Source organism: Sarcophilus harrisii, chromosome 2 (assembly GCF_902635505.1).
Source record: "Sarcophilus harrisii chromosome 2, mSarHar1.11, whole genome shotgun sequence".
NCBI lineage: Eukaryota > Metazoa > Chordata > Mammalia > Dasyuromorphia > Dasyuridae > Sarcophilus > Sarcophilus harrisii.
In genome coordinates this window covers 484,801,907-484,818,066 of record NC_045427.1, presented here as the reverse complement: position 1 = coordinate 484,818,066, position 16,160 = coordinate 484,801,907, and the positions used below count along the sequence as shown (strand labels likewise).

At 33.3% G+C, this 16,160-nt stretch overlaps 1 protein-coding gene across 11 annotated transcripts in view; it reads left to right on the top strand.

Annotated features, from left to right (window-relative positions):
• The window catches only part of TSC1 (TSC complex subunit 1), a 40,023-nt gene that overhangs the window by 9,636 nt on the left and 14,227 nt on the right, over positions 1-16,160 (top strand). For 9 of the 11 annotated variants that reach the window (XM_003775243.4, XM_031954890.1, XM_031954885.1 and 6 more), the window contains 13 exons: positions 5,343-5,529; positions 5,896-5,999; positions 7,137-7,289; positions 9,339-9,483; positions 10,481-10,635; positions 11,148-11,221; positions 11,812-11,987; positions 12,733-12,848; positions 13,220-13,331; positions 13,641-13,753; positions 14,026-14,095; positions 14,672-14,776; positions 15,055-15,610. In XM_003775243.4, the coding sequence (XP_003775291.3) occupies positions 5,343-5,529; positions 5,896-5,999; positions 7,137-7,289; positions 9,339-9,483; positions 10,481-10,635; positions 11,148-11,221; positions 11,812-11,987; positions 12,733-12,848; positions 13,220-13,331; positions 13,641-13,753; positions 14,026-14,095; positions 14,672-14,776; positions 15,055-15,610 (2,066 nt within the window). Of the gene's footprint in view, positions 1-2,934; positions 3,015-5,342; positions 5,530-5,895; positions 6,000-7,136; positions 7,290-9,338; positions 9,484-10,480; positions 10,636-11,147; positions 11,222-11,811; positions 11,988-12,732; positions 12,849-13,219; positions 13,332-13,640; positions 13,754-14,025; positions 14,096-14,671; positions 14,777-15,054; positions 15,611-16,160 lie in introns of all 11 variants that reach the window. The other 2 variants (XM_031954886.1, XM_031954889.1) reach the window with 1 other exon arrangement.

Sequence of the window (16,160 nt, the reverse complement as noted above, 5' to 3'; positions counted from 1 at the left end):
TTTCTGCTCTTTATATATATTTTGTAGATTGTAGACTAAGAAAAGTGCTGTGGTACAGTGAAAAGAACACTGGATTTTGAGATAGATTATAGGATCAGATGTTATCTCTTAGTACTAGTTAGATCTTTCCAGGCCTCAGTTTCCTCATTTGTAAAATGAAGAGATTGGGCTAGATGGCATCTGAGATCTTTTCTACCTTAAAATTTGTGATCCTATGAAAATCTTTGTTTTTGAGTAGTTTTCAGTTATGTTTGCTTCTTCGTGACTCCATTTGGTATTTTTTTGTTTGTTTTGTTTTTTGACAAAGATACTGGAGTGCTTTACATTTCCTTCTCATTTTACAGATGAGGAAACTAAGATAAATAGGGTTAAGTGATTTCCTAGAAAGTGTCTGTCTCCAGATTTGAACTCAGGAAGTTGAGTCTTCCTGACTCTAGGCTGGCATTCTATCCACTATGACACCTAGTTGCCCCCTGTGAAAATAGATGAAAACATTTCACTTTTTTGTCAAAGAAACTTCCCTAAGTTTTGTCATTTCCATTTTCAAGCCTCCTATTTTTCTGTGATTCAAAAAAAGACATTTTCTACTAGTTGAGACTGATGCTCACAAACAGATTGGCTACAAAGTGTTGAATTTGTCAGTCAGAGAAATTCTTGAAATCATTATATAGCTGTGGAGAGGCTGAAGTCTAAATCAATGAAGAGAGAGTTCATAACAACAAAATCACAAATTTTTAAGTATTAAGAATGCTAATAGAAATTGTATCTGAATATTCAACAAGATGACAAATAACTAACTTAAAACTCAATCCATTTTTCCATTTAATTTACAGAGAACATTTGGCCCAAATGCTTTAATTTTTAGCTTTAATTCTTTTGGAATGGGAAAAATCAGATTTCTAAAAATTGAATGAAAAAGCACCAAAAAGAAATTCATTAACAAATTTGTATTTGGATACCAGCTATGTATCTAGTTAGATATCATAGGGACGAGTTTATATGGAAAATAGTTTCTAACTTTTAGTTTGCAATTTGAATAGGTAAACAAGATAAATAGCCACCCACCCATATCCACACAAAAAAGTACATAGTAAACTGCATTATATAATAGCAAATGGAGAATCAGACAATAAATGTTTTATAAAAGTGTAAAATGGTTGTGATGGAGTGCATTGTAGGGAAAGCAGTTGAAGGAGGGCTTTGAGAATGAGATAGAAAGCGGATATATTTAAAATAATAGTTAACATTTATTTAGTAGTTTAAGGTTTGCAAAGAGGATATATTAAAAATAGTGCTTTAAAATTTGCAAAACACAAATATCTCATTTCATTAAAATTTATCTAAAATGATTCAGTTTTTCTTGTGCAGTAAAATAACTATATGGATATGTATACATGTATTGGATTTAACATATATTTTAACATGTATTGGAATACCTGCCATCTAAGGAAGGGGGTGGGGGAAAGAGGGAAAATTTTGGAACAGAAGGTTTTGCAAAAGTCAGTGTTGAAAAATTACCCATGCATATGTTTTGTAAATAAATAGCTATAAAAAAAATTATCTAAAATCAGTTTCTAATTAGAAAACTTCTATGAGTAGGAAGCTTAGTTACATTTGACTTTTTAACCTAGCTATTGATCTTTCAGGAGCAAAAAGGAACATTTTGAAAGAAATTAAGTGACATAAAAAACTTTATAGACAACAGGAGTTGTATTTGTTTATCTTTTTAGAACTGATTTAAACACCTCCCTTAAGCAGAACTTCTACCCTACTTTTAACTTTACCTTCCTTCTCTTAAAGTTTGGGTGGAGTTATTTCTTTTCTAGTCTATATTATATATGTGGGGCAACATATGTTAGTACAATGAAGATCAGTAAAATATCCTAGTTATTTTTATATATACAAGTGTTAGCTGGGGCTAAGTGTTAGATAATGCACATGATCTTCACATCTTTTTTACTCAGGGCTTAAAAATAAGATCTGAACCTAAGTGCAAGGGACCTGTTCCTGTAGACATTGTGAATATGTAGTAGATGGGGGCTACTTGAGTTGAACAGAATGCTGTAATTAGATGAGCTAAGTGTTCAGAAATAATAATGTAACATTGTCAGATTTTCCAAGTTAATCACTTACCTGCAACTTTGACTACTCACTTAAAGTGTACCTAAAATATTTTTAACACTGTTTTCAGATATGTAAACACATTACTAACTTAGAATGTAGACTTTTGGCTTCCCCTGTATTCTACCTCCAAGTTGGTGTTCTCAAACAGCTGAGAGAAGTTTATTGATCTGAAAGAATATTTCATATACATACATACACACATATTTCTTGATTTACTGTTGAGTTATTCATGATATATAACCATTTTCTTTTGAACTACTAGCATCTTATTATTTAATTATAAGTGGCTAAGAGTACAAGTGTCATTGTATTTGGGTACTAGACTTTAGTATCCTTCAATTATGGAATTCTTAAACAAATAGGTAAAAATCTTGATCAAGTCACAAGTTACTTGTTATGTTGTCTTTTTTTCAATCTCTGAGACTTAGCATATATACTCAGTAGCTATGAGAAGAATATTAAAATATAATAAAGTCCTTCATTTCCAGGGGTATAAATATTATTTTAAAAATAAATAATTATTGTTTGTGGGGTTTAATGGGATGGGCATCCTGTTTAGAGTCTAAAGACCTTCCATTTTCTGTAATTGAGTCTCAACTTTCCTTTTCTGTAAAATAAAAGGTTTGGACTATATGACCCATAAAGTGCTTTTCATTTTTAAAATCCTTCAAGTCTATAGTCATCAGGTTTTAAGTTTAAAGCCCTTGAAATACCAGGCTTTTTTGTATGATCTGTGAATTACAGATTCTTGTGTGACCAGGGCATTTACCAATCAGCTTTTTGAAATATTGTATGCTTTTGACTTCACAGGGAAATTCAGCTGATTTTTATACTAGTTTTTTATTAAGACAGAAAAGAAAATTCACCTTTTTCCTTGGTTACTATACTCTGTAAGTATTTTGGACATAAAAGTTTTATTGGCTGGCTTTGTTTACTTTATTGAAATGCTCAGCAGATGTTCTGCTTTTAAAGTTAGTATCTGAGAATGCAGAAATGGGACCAAAACCAAAAAAAGCATTGTATTCTTTTAGGGTATTCAGCAATGTAAATCCGTGTTTGTAGTATTTAGAATCAGAGATGCATCAAGTTTAGATATTTATGCTTTGAAAAATTTGAAGGCTAGGAAAATCTTCTGATTTAGTTATATTTTGGGACTAGTTAGCAAGGATTAGATGTCTAAGATTATCTGGCATTCTTAAGCTTCATTTCTAAAAGTTTTTTATCCAAATTTCAGTAATCTTTGAACCATTACTTAAGATACTTTGAAATGACTATTACGTGGCACAGCATTTATCCCTGGCAACTAAACATGCAGGCTTATAAATGCTTTACCCTCAAAATTGAATATTATGATGATGAAGATCTTGTTTCTTTTTTGAGTAAATCTCAGGATTATTTTCCAGTTAATGTACTATGGTTCCTTGATTTGATAGTATCCATTGGTTTGCTCAGTGCTGTTTGTATTGTAATTCTATCATCCTTAAATTAAATTTGAGGACATCTTTTTTATATGAGAAATCAAAAGGAAATGCTGTCAATTTCTTCTGAATATGTTCACTCCTAAAGCACAGAGAAACATTAGCAAAACCCTAAACAAAGATGGCAAGCATCCAGTTATCTTGCCTACTATAGTCAAGGCTAACTGATTTGAACTACCCAGTTTGTTTCTAAGTTTGTAGATTTTTTTTTTTTTAATTAAAAACTGATCTCTTCATGCTTTACCCAAGTGCTTGTTTTGGTGAAAGCAAAAATAAGTCCCCATTTCAGAAATTTCTAGAAGACTTGAGTAAGATTTTTTTTTTCCTTGGCTCCTGAATTATGCCTTTTTGGCAACTCTTTCCAAGTCTCCTGTGTAACATTTCAGAATAGAAATGAATGACCTAGAAGTTATGTAAGTCTTGTACTCCATTTATAATGGAGTTATTGCTTTTTTAGAACCATTTCTGCAATGGAGTCTTAAAAAAATTGATTAAATAATTCAATGATTTAAGGCTTTGTGATTACTGTTTCTAGGTGGGTTTACATTTCTTCCCATATCTTGATTGTAGTCATGAACACATCTAAATATTTTAATTGACTTTTTGGCTTCTAAGCTTTTTTTTTTTTTTTCCAGAGGAGCAAACCAATGAGTGTCACAAGGTTTTTGCTTAAAAATTTAAAGAATTTGGGCTCTTGGATTAACATCATTGCAATGGAATACTACATTAGTTGCAGTAATTACAACTGACTGTTTTACAACTTAACGTTAGAATCAGATGATGTTGAAAGCAACTTACTTGTTAACATTTTAGCCATTTACTCTTGGCTAATTAGAATCATTGCAACATATGGTGGCTATATTTTTATTATTAACAAACCTGTATGAGATGAAATAATTGGTACCAGACAACTTTAAAGATTAAAGCAGGCATGTATGATTATAGATATTTGTGGTGACTCCTATAATATGTGTCTTTTATGTGTTCTACTTTTGATAAGGTATGAATGTTGAGATTTTTTCACCTTCTTGTCTTGTCTCCTTTGTCCAGCAACAGATGTGTTTTGAAAGGACTGAAGAGGTTTAAGGGAGGGAAATATGAAGTGTGAAAAAAATGTGTAGACTCAGTTAATTTGAAACTATGGTCTCAGTAGCATTAGTGTTCTAATCAATAGTGAACCCAAGCACAGATGCTAAAATAGATATTAAAGGAAAATTTGTTGTTGTTGTTCAGTCATTTATCAGTATTTTCAAATGATTTATGACCCCATTTTGAGGTTTTCTTGGTAAAGAAAGTAGAGTGGTTAGCCATTTTCTATTCTAGCTCATTTTCATATGCGGAAATTGAAGCAAATAGGATTAAGTTACTTGTCTAAGGCACATGACTCTTAAGTGTCTGTGACTGTATTTGAACTCAGGAACATAAGTCTTCCTGACTCTAATCCCAATATTCTATCCACTTCTATTAATTGTCCAAGGGGAAATTTGTTCATTTATAAATTTCTTTTGTCAGTAACTCACTATTCTAACACTTATGGTGTTTTTAGTTATTTCATTAACTAGAATTAATAATTTGGTCATAAAATCGACAAGAATGAAATCACATAGACCTTAGTGTCATGTGAAAAAGTGATTATAGTTTTTCTCTTCTCTACTTTGTGTTTTAATAATCATTTGGGAATGTGGAGCTAGTGGGCAGTGGTACTGTTACATATGAATAGTTTTCTTTTTTTTTCCCCAGTCTGGTAGAGGCACAAATGAAGAACCTGTGGAAATTTTAATGTGTGTACCAAAACTAGCAAGAGCACATACATATAAGATAATGGCACAGCAAGCAAATATTAGTGAACTCCTCTCCATGCTGGATTCCTCAGCTCTGGGTGTGTTAGATGACATAACAACTGTCTTTAAAGAGAATCTCAATTCTGGTAAGTAACCAATGTGAATAGTAAAATTTTTTGTTTATTCCCAGATTCATTTTTTAGCGCTAATCTGGAGAAAACACCCTATCTCTAAAATCTCTATTATAAACTTAGGATCTTTATGGATTTAGGCTATGGGGGAAAACAATTAGGTACTTACTCAATTCAGAGTTTAAAAAAACTAGAAATTGGTTTATGACCCGAATTGAAGTAGGATAAATTTCATACAATTTTAGATGATAACTTGCCACAAAGTTATTCATACAACTTAAATATAGACTAGAGCATATTTCACATTGGAAGATATTGAAATATGTATTTAAGGTATTTAATAAAGAAAGCCATATTTAAATCATATTTCTGTTTATTTAGACCGTGGTCCTATGCTTGTAAACACATTGGTGGATTATTATCTGGAAACCAATTCTCAACAGGTATTACGCATCTTGACTACATTGCAAGAGCCTCATGATAAGGTAATTTCTTCATATTTGATAGTAGAACATTGATGAAATTATAAAATAATGATGTAATTTTTAGATGGCACAGTGGATTGAGTGCTGGGCCTGGAATCAGGAAGACTTGAGTTCAAATCCAGTCTCTGATACATACCAGCCATACAACCATGGACAAATCACTTAAGTTCTTTTTGCCTCAGTTTTCTTATCTGTAAAATAGGGATGATAATTATAACATCCACCTCCCAAGGTTGTTTTGAGGCTCAAATGGGATAATAATTGTAAAGCACCTTAGCACAAGGTCTGACATGTAATAAGTGCTATATAAATGTTTGTTGCTATTATTGTCATCGTTATTGTATTCAGTACATTAAATGTTTCACATTAGGCATATCACAAAGCTCTGCAACTTATGTCCAATATAACTACCTTTAAGAATAACTTTTTAATGTAAATTTATCAAAAAGTTGTCTAAAAGCATTTAAAATGCACTATAGACTTTGCTATTTGGAGGAATCTTGTAAATCTTCTGTGAAGAATAAATCATCTTGTTTGTAAATTCAATTTTTCATAATTTTGTATGCAAAGATTCTTATCTGAGAAAAATTTATAAATGCATTAAATCTGTGAAGTCATTTGTTAAACCTAGTGCCAAAGGATAGGATAGCAAAGGAGGATTTTGCTATATCAATACCTATTTCCCCTTTCTTTGGTTGGGAGAATATAAAAATCTTTTTTGTATTCATAAAATTTGGAACTTTGTGATTTGGAGTGTGTGAATACTTTATAATTCTTTCTAAAGAATTCTAATAATGTGCTACTTGTGTCAGTTTTTGCTGGAGAAATTTTATATTTTTGTCATTTTTGTTTATTCTGATTCATGATGCTTGTTTGGGGTTAAAATATGAGATAGGTCCCCAAAATAAAAGTCAAAGAAAAAAATACTTTTAATCATGACTCTGTTGTGGTCTCTTCTCTCTCTGTCTCTGTCTCTCTCTTTCTTTTTTTTGTCTTTTTCAGCTTTTGCATCAAAAAGCAAGTTAGAATGATTTAGACACTTGAAGACTGCAAATAAGAACCCATCCTTTTCTAATAGTGTTACATGTATTAGTTCTTGCCTAAATGAATAAAATAAACTGTCTTTTCCATTTTTAGCACCTCATGGACAAAATTAATGAATATGTGGGCAAAGCTGCTACTCGTTTACCTGTCCTCTCCTTACTGGGGCATGTCATAAGACTGCAACCCCCGTGGAAGCATAAGCTCTCTCAAGCGCCTCTCTTGCCTTCTTTGCTTAAGTGTCTCAAGGTAGGCATTCTGAAGATTTGAATAATTTGTTTGATGAGCTTAGTTTCTGAAATACTGAACTCTCTGGAACCAGTGAGCTTGTTAATTATAATAAGTAAGGAAGGCAATGTAGTTGAAAGCCTTCTGGAGTTGGTCAGAATTTGATCTTCGTTCCATTTCTGTTATTGGTGAAACAAGTCTTTCACCTCCATAAACTTTAACTGTATAAAGGCAATATCTGTCTTACTTATTTCAAGGGACTTTTCAGTTTAAATAAAAATGCATAAAGTAAACCATAAAGTGCTATAAAATAAGTTTTTATTTTAAACCAGACCTGCTCTTTAAGATTCAACAGTTTTGTTCAGGTATCCTATAATATATGACTTGTGCTCATTGAATTTTTTGATACCTGGAATACTATGGATGTTTGATATCTGTTACAGTAAAATACAGTACAGTAAAACTTATTAGGTACCGCTGTTCAAAAGTGTATAACTTTAAGACAGTTTTTAAACTATATACTCTTTAAATTGTTAAAAATTGGCTGGTTAGTCTATTTTTTTCCTTGTATTAAAATAACACTTTTATTTAGATGCTCTGTTGAGTTAACTATAAAATAGTTTAAACCTTATTATAGTGTTTGCTGTATATTCAAAACTTGGTTAATTATCCATGCTTTATTTTTATTCACATCTGTTAATGGCATGACTTGATGAATTTTATCATATCTTCTTAGATACACAAAGAAGCATTTTGTAACCTACATAGGACTGTGGAAAAACATATTAATATCTCTCTGATAATAGAAGACTTAGAGGCTTTAGATGAGACATTGTGGTATAGTACAAGAGCCAGGGATTTGGAATCAGAAGATCTAGATTTGAATCCTAGCTTTATCACTGCTTATTGGTCATGAACACTCACTTAACCTTCCTGGGTCTCAGTTTCTTATCTGTAAAATAAAGGATTGGTACTAAGTGATCTCTGAGCTCTGGATCCCTGGTTCTCTGTATTTGTGATTCTATGAATAAAAGCTACAGATTTTTTAAATGCCATTCAAGGGACAGGTAGATGGTGCAGTGAATAGAGCTCAGGAAAATCTGTGTTCAAATCCAGCCTCCAATACTTAACGCTGTGTGACTCTGGGCAAGTCATCTAACCCGTTGTCTCACCAAAACAAAACAAAGCAAAATGCAATTCAGGATTTTTTAGTATGATAGAGAACTTTAGAGTTCTTAGTCTTGAACTGATATCCTTTTATCTAACATTGTTTCTTGAATATTTAGCTTCAGTTACTTGGCAAAGCTTCAGTTATTTGGCAAATCATTTATGTCATAATCATATCTCATTTGAGACCCAGTGACTCTGGATTCATTTCTTGTGAGTTCAGTTAAGTACTACTCTCTTCTGAGTTATTTGGCGACATAAGAAAACCATAAATTTTTTTTTTTTCCAGAGGTAGCCTTATTCTCCTAATTTACTTTTTTGTGTCTTGATTGGTTTCTTCTTAGATGATCTTCTAATTCAATAGTCTTTTAAATAGAAAAAGTATTTTTTCCATAGTGATGAAGGACTTGGTTACGAATGGTAACATTTGCCATTACCAGAGAATGTATAGTAAAAATACTTCTGCATAGATTAAGATTTCACTGACTAGGAACTAAGATATGTGGACCAACCCTGAGAACAACATATAATCTAGTTGATATAACATTGGAAAGATTTTCTGGTGAAAAGCAAGTTTTTATGTTTTCAGCTGAATATCATAAATTTATCTTGAGGAGTTAGAAATTGAAATTCACTATATGATATTGCCACATATCCTAAAAGTGTGTGGTGAGAACTTTTAAAAGATTGATTAACATGAAGCTATTAAAAAGTTACTTATGTTGAGTCTCTTTTGAGTTTATCTCCAAATCCTTAAGGAAAAGTTTCAAAGCTAATAATGAATGACCTTTTGGTATGAGGCTCATTCATTTAGATTTTCATCAGTAAGTATGTAGTGCTGATGCTAATCTTATTTCTGGCAGGTTGTCTTCACTCTTCTCACTTGGCTTTTCCTCTCTGCAGACTGATACAGATGTAGTAATACTCACAACAGGAGTTTTAGTCTTAATAACCATGCTGCCAATGATTCCACAGTCAGGCAAACAATACCTTCATGACTTCTTTGATGTTTTTGGCCGTCTTTCATCATGGTGCCTGAAGAATCCAGGTAAGATTCTTGCTGAATTGCATATATCAGACACTAGGTGGAGCATATGAGTTTTTTTTGCTTGTTATTCTAGGTAAATAGGCCCTCATCCTAATTGGTGTGAGCTCAATTTGAGTGATTTACAAATTCTCTGGAAATTAGCTATACATACATATGTGATAAGCAACTGAGAGACACCCCGTCTTTTAGTATTCTTTACTCCAGAAAGGTTAAATGTCAGAGTAGAATAGTTTGTGGTACAGCATAAGATACTTCATTTTATTAGTAGTTGACTAGGTATAATAGACAAACCTGGGAGCAGAAGCTGTCTTTTGATCTCCAGCACTTAGCATAGTGCCTGCTACAGTTAAGTACTAAATAAATGTTCATTGATCTGATTTGACAATATAAGCCATTAATTACAAAATGAAATTGAGATTACTGTAGATTTTTGTATCAGAGACCCAGCTCTGAGCCTTTTTGGTGTTTTAGCCTCTTGGAACAAATTCTGCCTTCTAATACTAAGGAATATTTATTTGTATATATATATATATTTGTATATATAGAGAAAACAGGGAGAAATTATATGTACTCATTAATCTAGTTTCAAGAGCTACAGAAAATTCTACTTATCTACAGGTAGCACAACTCCATCAAAGTGACTCATAAGTTTATGAGTATGTGATAAATTCTTAGTCTTCTGCCATTCTCACTGTGAGACATTAGCATTGCAGTGATAGAATGTGTAACATTTTTTGAATTTGCATACTGTAATTTTCTATACAAGAATAGAATTTTTTTCCCCACAGCTAAACATGTGGAAAACAGCTATCATGATGCCAGCTGTTTTTTATTAGTGGAATATTTCTTTGAAGTTGGGAATCATTATTTTGTGTAATTTGCCCCCTTTTATGGAAGTCTCAACACTTATGGTTCAGCAAGATTTTCTTACAAATGTGTAGATTTTCTGCTCATGTGCCCTACTATTAGTATTTTCTAAAGAGTCTAATTTCTTTAGGTCATGTGACAGAAATTTATCTCGTCCATCTTCATGCCAGTGTTTATGCTCTCTTTCATCGCCTTTATGGAATGTACCCATGCAACTTTGTCTCCTTTCTACGTTCTCACTACAGTATGAAGGAAAACTTGGAGACCTTTGAAGAAGTGGTAAAGGTAAAGCATAGTTTACTGGTCTTTTTATTGTTGCTATTCAGTTTTGGTCGTGCCCTACTCTTTGTGATCTCATTTTTCGAGTTTTCTTGGCAAAAATACTGGAATAGTTGCCATTTTCTTTTTCAACTCACTTTACAATTCAGACACTGAGGCAAACAGAATTACCTGATTTGTCCAGAGTCACATAGCTAGTAGATGTCTGAGGTTGTATTTGAACTCATGAAGATAAATCTTCTCGACTCCAGTCTTGGCACTCGGTTCACTAGACCATCTAGCTGCTAGGTTTACTTAGATAAAATAAATTTATGTAACTTTGATCTTCAACTGTGGCCCATTCTACTCAAATGATAGAAATACTTTTGAAAAGAAGTATGTGGGGCTATATTGCTTAAAGAAGAGTCTAAGTTTTCTGTACTTAAAAATTCTCCTAAAATTGACTACCCAAAGTTAGATTTTTTTTTTCTGACATGAAAGTATCGAAATTATCAATCTTTTTTTTTTTTTTTTTTAAGCCAATGATGGAACATGTTCGAATTCATCCAGAATTAGTGACTGGATCCAAGGACCATGAACTAGACCCACGCAGGTATTGGAAATTTAAGCTAACTGACAACAAACATTTAAAATAGTCTTTTGGAAATTGAAAACATTTTTGGCAATAAAATCCTTTGGGTTATTTGTGGAATTTCTTTTCCTTTAATTAGTGGATATTATTGTCATGCTAATATCCCAGAACTTTGGAATATTAGGAAGAAAATTTTTATTCCCAATAAAGTCTTACTATTTGGAGAACTTTACAAAGATGGGGTAAACTATATTTTAGCTAGTTTCCTAGAGTCAACATTTTCCACATTAAGGATGAATTGGGAGAAGCTTCAGGCTTTGATATGAAGACTTAGATTTACCACCTGGTGTTGCTGGTTAGGAGTTTCCAAGTCTCCCTGTTTGCTGCTTTGATAAGCAGTCTCCTATGGTGAACTCCAATCAATGAAGCATCCTTTAAAAAACTGTATTTTATGCATATTCCTAAGCTTTTGAAAATGGAATCAGCTTAATATGGTTCTTTTTAAGCTAGTGAGAATCAGATTTGCAGAACAAATATGTAGTTCTTAATATGCTTCCAAATCTGAGTTGGTTCAAACTTGTATTTCATGATTTTCAATTCCCTTGTTACAGGTGGAAGAGATTAGAAACTCATGATGTTGTAATAGAATGTGCCAAAATTTCTCTGGACCCCACTGAAGCCTCATATGAAGATGGCTATTCTGTGTCTCAGCAGATCTCAACACGCTTTCATCATCGTCCAACTGATGCCATCGCCAGCCCTTATGTTGACACACAGAATAGCTATGGTAAAAAGAGAGAGAATTCTAGGACTTATCTACTTTAAAACTTTTTTCTCCAGAAAACATTTTACTCCTGCTGGTGATTTAATTTTTTTTCTCTGGGATAAGAGTTATCAAAGACTTGGGCATTTTTTTTCCCAAAATTTCTAATTCAAATTCTAATCCCAGCTTTTTAAATCTCTTCACTTAATGCCATGTTAATGGTTTGTAGCACTTGAATTTCAGGATCTTATGTTTGGATCTTTACATGGCAGCCTAGCAGGGATATACCAGATACAGAAATAATATCTTAGACTATATAAAGAAAAAATGTTTAAATGTAAAAACATCTTTGTTCTGGCTTACAAGGGAATATTTATTACTTGCCAAACACTTTTGTACAGTTATCCAGAATAAAGAAGGATCTACTTTCCTATGGAATTAATGTACCTGATATAGGATATCAATCCAGGTATCAACCTGTAGAAAGTTTATTAAACCATAAATTTATACCATCACACTAATTAAAACTGCCTTCCACATTAGACTCATAAAAAGAATCCTGAAAGTTTAACTGAAACGAATACCATTAACTCTCATTTATAAAATCTCTTTCAAGAACCTTTTAAATATTAGGCAGAAAATATTAGCAGTTTGTCTCTGAGATAATAGGACCTTTGTAGAGATAGAGAATTGGATGGTTTAAGAGAATCATGTTCAGTTGAAGTGATCTAAAACCAATTATTAATCCCATGTATGTCTTTCATTTTAGGGAATGCTACTTCTACCCCTTATTCCACTCCTCGGCTGGCGTTGTTAAACACGCCAGGGCAGCTACCTCAGGTTCTGAGTTTCTCATCAACACGGCTGTCAACTGAGCCGACACAAGTATGGTGCCTATTCTCTATCTTTCTTTGTATTGAAACAGGTTCATTTGGGTTAGAAGTTTAGTGTATGAATAAGATATTTCACCAATATCAAAAATTATTCTTAAGATATATTAAGGTATAAATATGGTATAAATATCTAATTTTGCTCTTGTTAGTTTTGGCAATTAAAAATCCACCAATGCTACTTTGATTGAGTTGCCTTAGTACCAATGTGCTTTTTGAATTTTAACTACTCTTTCTTGTTCATGTCAAGGTTACCTGATGCTATTAGAAGCATAGACAATATTTTAAGAAACACATGATAAGCCCAGAATACCTTTGGATTTGCTACTTCTTCACCATAGTTATCTAATGTTACTAAATTTCTAGGCTACTATATGGAGCCCCTCTGCAGTCTGTGGTATGACCACTCCTCCAACCTCACCTGGAAATGTCCCACCTGAGTTGTCACACCCTTATAGCAAAGTCTTTGGTACACCTGGTATGTATATCTGAGACAATTTTTTTAAATAAGTTAGTAAAAGCTAACTTTATAAATACCTAATATGCTTAGCTTTGCTGTAGATTTGAGAAGTGAATCTCTAGACATTGGTAAAGTAAGCTATTGGGGTTTTCAAAGCATGTAAACTGAACTTCCAAATGTGATGACTGCTGACAGGCATTCCCAAAAGAAGAATTGAATAATAAAAGTTTAACTGTGGGGTAATAGTTGAAGCTACAAATAATTAGAAGTTCACATAAGTAATTTAGCAAAGGATTCATATCTCTTCCATGCTTATCTTTTGATCAGGTGGGAAAGGAACTCCTTTGGGAACACCAGCAACCTCCCCTCCTCCTCCCTGCCATTCAGATGACTACGTGCACATTTCACCCCCTCAGGCTATAGTCATGCCCCCCAAGAAGGTAAATGCCAGGCTTGCCTAGCTGCCATCTTTTTCTCCTGCCTAATCATGAGGAGTTGCTTTTAACTTGATTTTATAAAGCCTAATTATACCAAATATGACTTTGGCCTGATATTTTGTCAGTTTTGAGTCAAGGTAACTAGGCTGATCTTTGCGTAATAATTCTATGCCTAATTATATGGTATAATTATGGATTCTATTCTCAAAACATCAGTGAGTATATACATAAACTTATTCTCTGTTGAAAATGTCCTTTTTTTGTTGTTGTTCCAGGAGGACAGACTGGATTCTGTGAGACCATGTCTACACAGACAACATCATCTTCCTAATGATAGAGGATTAGGTAAAATTTATTATTCAGCAGTGGTAGATTTCACAATCTGTTTTCCCTCTATTGAAACAAACCAGATCCTTCAGGGGCATACCTTTAAAAATTATAAGGGTTTGGACTGGGACAAGTGAAAAGCACATGAAATTTTGAAATAATTTGCAACAATGCATTTTTAGGGACCCTGGATAGTAAGTTAAAAGAAATCAGCTCTAACTTGTCTAGTCTAAGCTTTGTTTTTCAAGCACTTATAATGAACTGTTTTAAGTAGTTTCATGAACAGAGCTGCATGGATGCCTTTTCTCTTACCTCTCATGAAAATTTAATCTTAGTTTATTTCATTTAGCGTTGAATCACTAATTTTGAAAACTGTAACTAGATCATTATTAAAGTTCTTAGCAGTCTGCAGAGGGAGCTCTGGAGAGATTAGCTCCAGAGTGAGTATTTTCTCATTTTCTCAAACAGGTGGGATAAAGGTTACAAATCCTCAGTTGTCTTATATTGGGGGGTAAGGGTGGGGGAGGGGAGAAGTGGGCTTATAGTTGTAAATGTTGTTATCTTTGTAAACTAATTTGTCCATTTTCTCTTTAGAAGAAACATCTGACAATAAGAGTTCTGTCACTTTAAGTGATCTTCCAGAGTTTTTAGGTGATTTAGCCTCTGAAGAAGATAGTGTTGAGAAAGATAAGGAAGAAGGTAATGCATATAGAATTCTAGTATTTCAGCTACTTAAATGGCAAAATTTAAATGGCATTATTCTGTCATAAAATTGCTTTAATATCAATGTATATGTCCACTTAATTTTCTCTCAGAAAAAAGACATTTTATTTCAGATTTCCTACTAGGTAATTTAATACCAGTCTCCCATTTTGAGCCATCCATAAACACTCTAAATTGTAGCATACACCCTAAAAATTGCCCAGTCGTACGCTCAATTGAACTCTGGGTTTTCTTCTTTCCTCTTTTCCTGTTAGCTGCAATATCAAAGGAACTTTCTGAGATCACTACAGCAGATACTGAGCCTGTGGTGCCTCGAGGAGGATTTGACTCTCCTTTCTATCGAGACAGTCTCCCATGTTCTCAGAGGAAGTCCCATTCAACATCTTCTAACACTCAAGGTCCTAGTGTGAGCACTGAACTTCTAACTTCCTCTCTGGACAAGCTTGGGCCTGACACACCAAAGCAAGCCTTTACACCCATAGATCGGCCTTGTGGGTGTGACAATGAAAGCCCTGCTGGTAACAGGGAAAGCCAGACTTCATTGGAGACAAACATCTTAACGCCTAGCCCTTGTAAAATTCCATCTCAGAAAGTAGGTTTTGGAAGTGGACAACCTCCCCCATATGATCATCTTTTTGAGATGGCACTGCCAAAGACTGCTTACCATTTTGTCAGCAAGAAGACAGAAGAGCTATTAAAGAAAGTAAAAGGAAATACAGAGGAAGATTATATGCCCTCCACTTCCCCAGTGGAGGTGCTGGATAGGCTGATTCAACAGGGAGCAGATGCACATACAAAAGAGCTAAACAAGTAAGTAACTTGAACTTGTTTTTAAACCTTTTGTTGTCTTCATTGTGAATGAGGAGAGACAGAAAGTAGGTGAAAGTTTGGAGAAACTTAGTTGATTTTATGAGCTGCAATTTCATATGGAATATAAAATAAATCAAACCTGTCTTTTTTAGAGGTTTAGGATGCCTACATTCTCATTGCCTTGAACTTTATTGAATAGTGTTTTTCATTATTTATTCCTTTGTCTTGATTCTATTGCTTTCAATATGTTTGATCATCCTGTGGATATAGACATTTGAAAAACAGATTGTGATGTTGAATGTGAATAGTGCTTAGAATTAGACTATAGTAGCACTAATTAAAAGTAGTATCTCTAATGGAATCTCTTCAAAAGCAGTAACTCTTACCATGTCTCAAGAGGCTCTTCTATTTACCTTTAATAAGGCAATTTCTATTTTAAAAAATGAGTTAAATGTTATGATTGGGAATTCTTAATAGGAGGAACGGGTCAAATAAAAGGGAAATAGGAAGTTGAGAGTGATAAAATAAAATGTTCCAGGAGGGTTGTCTC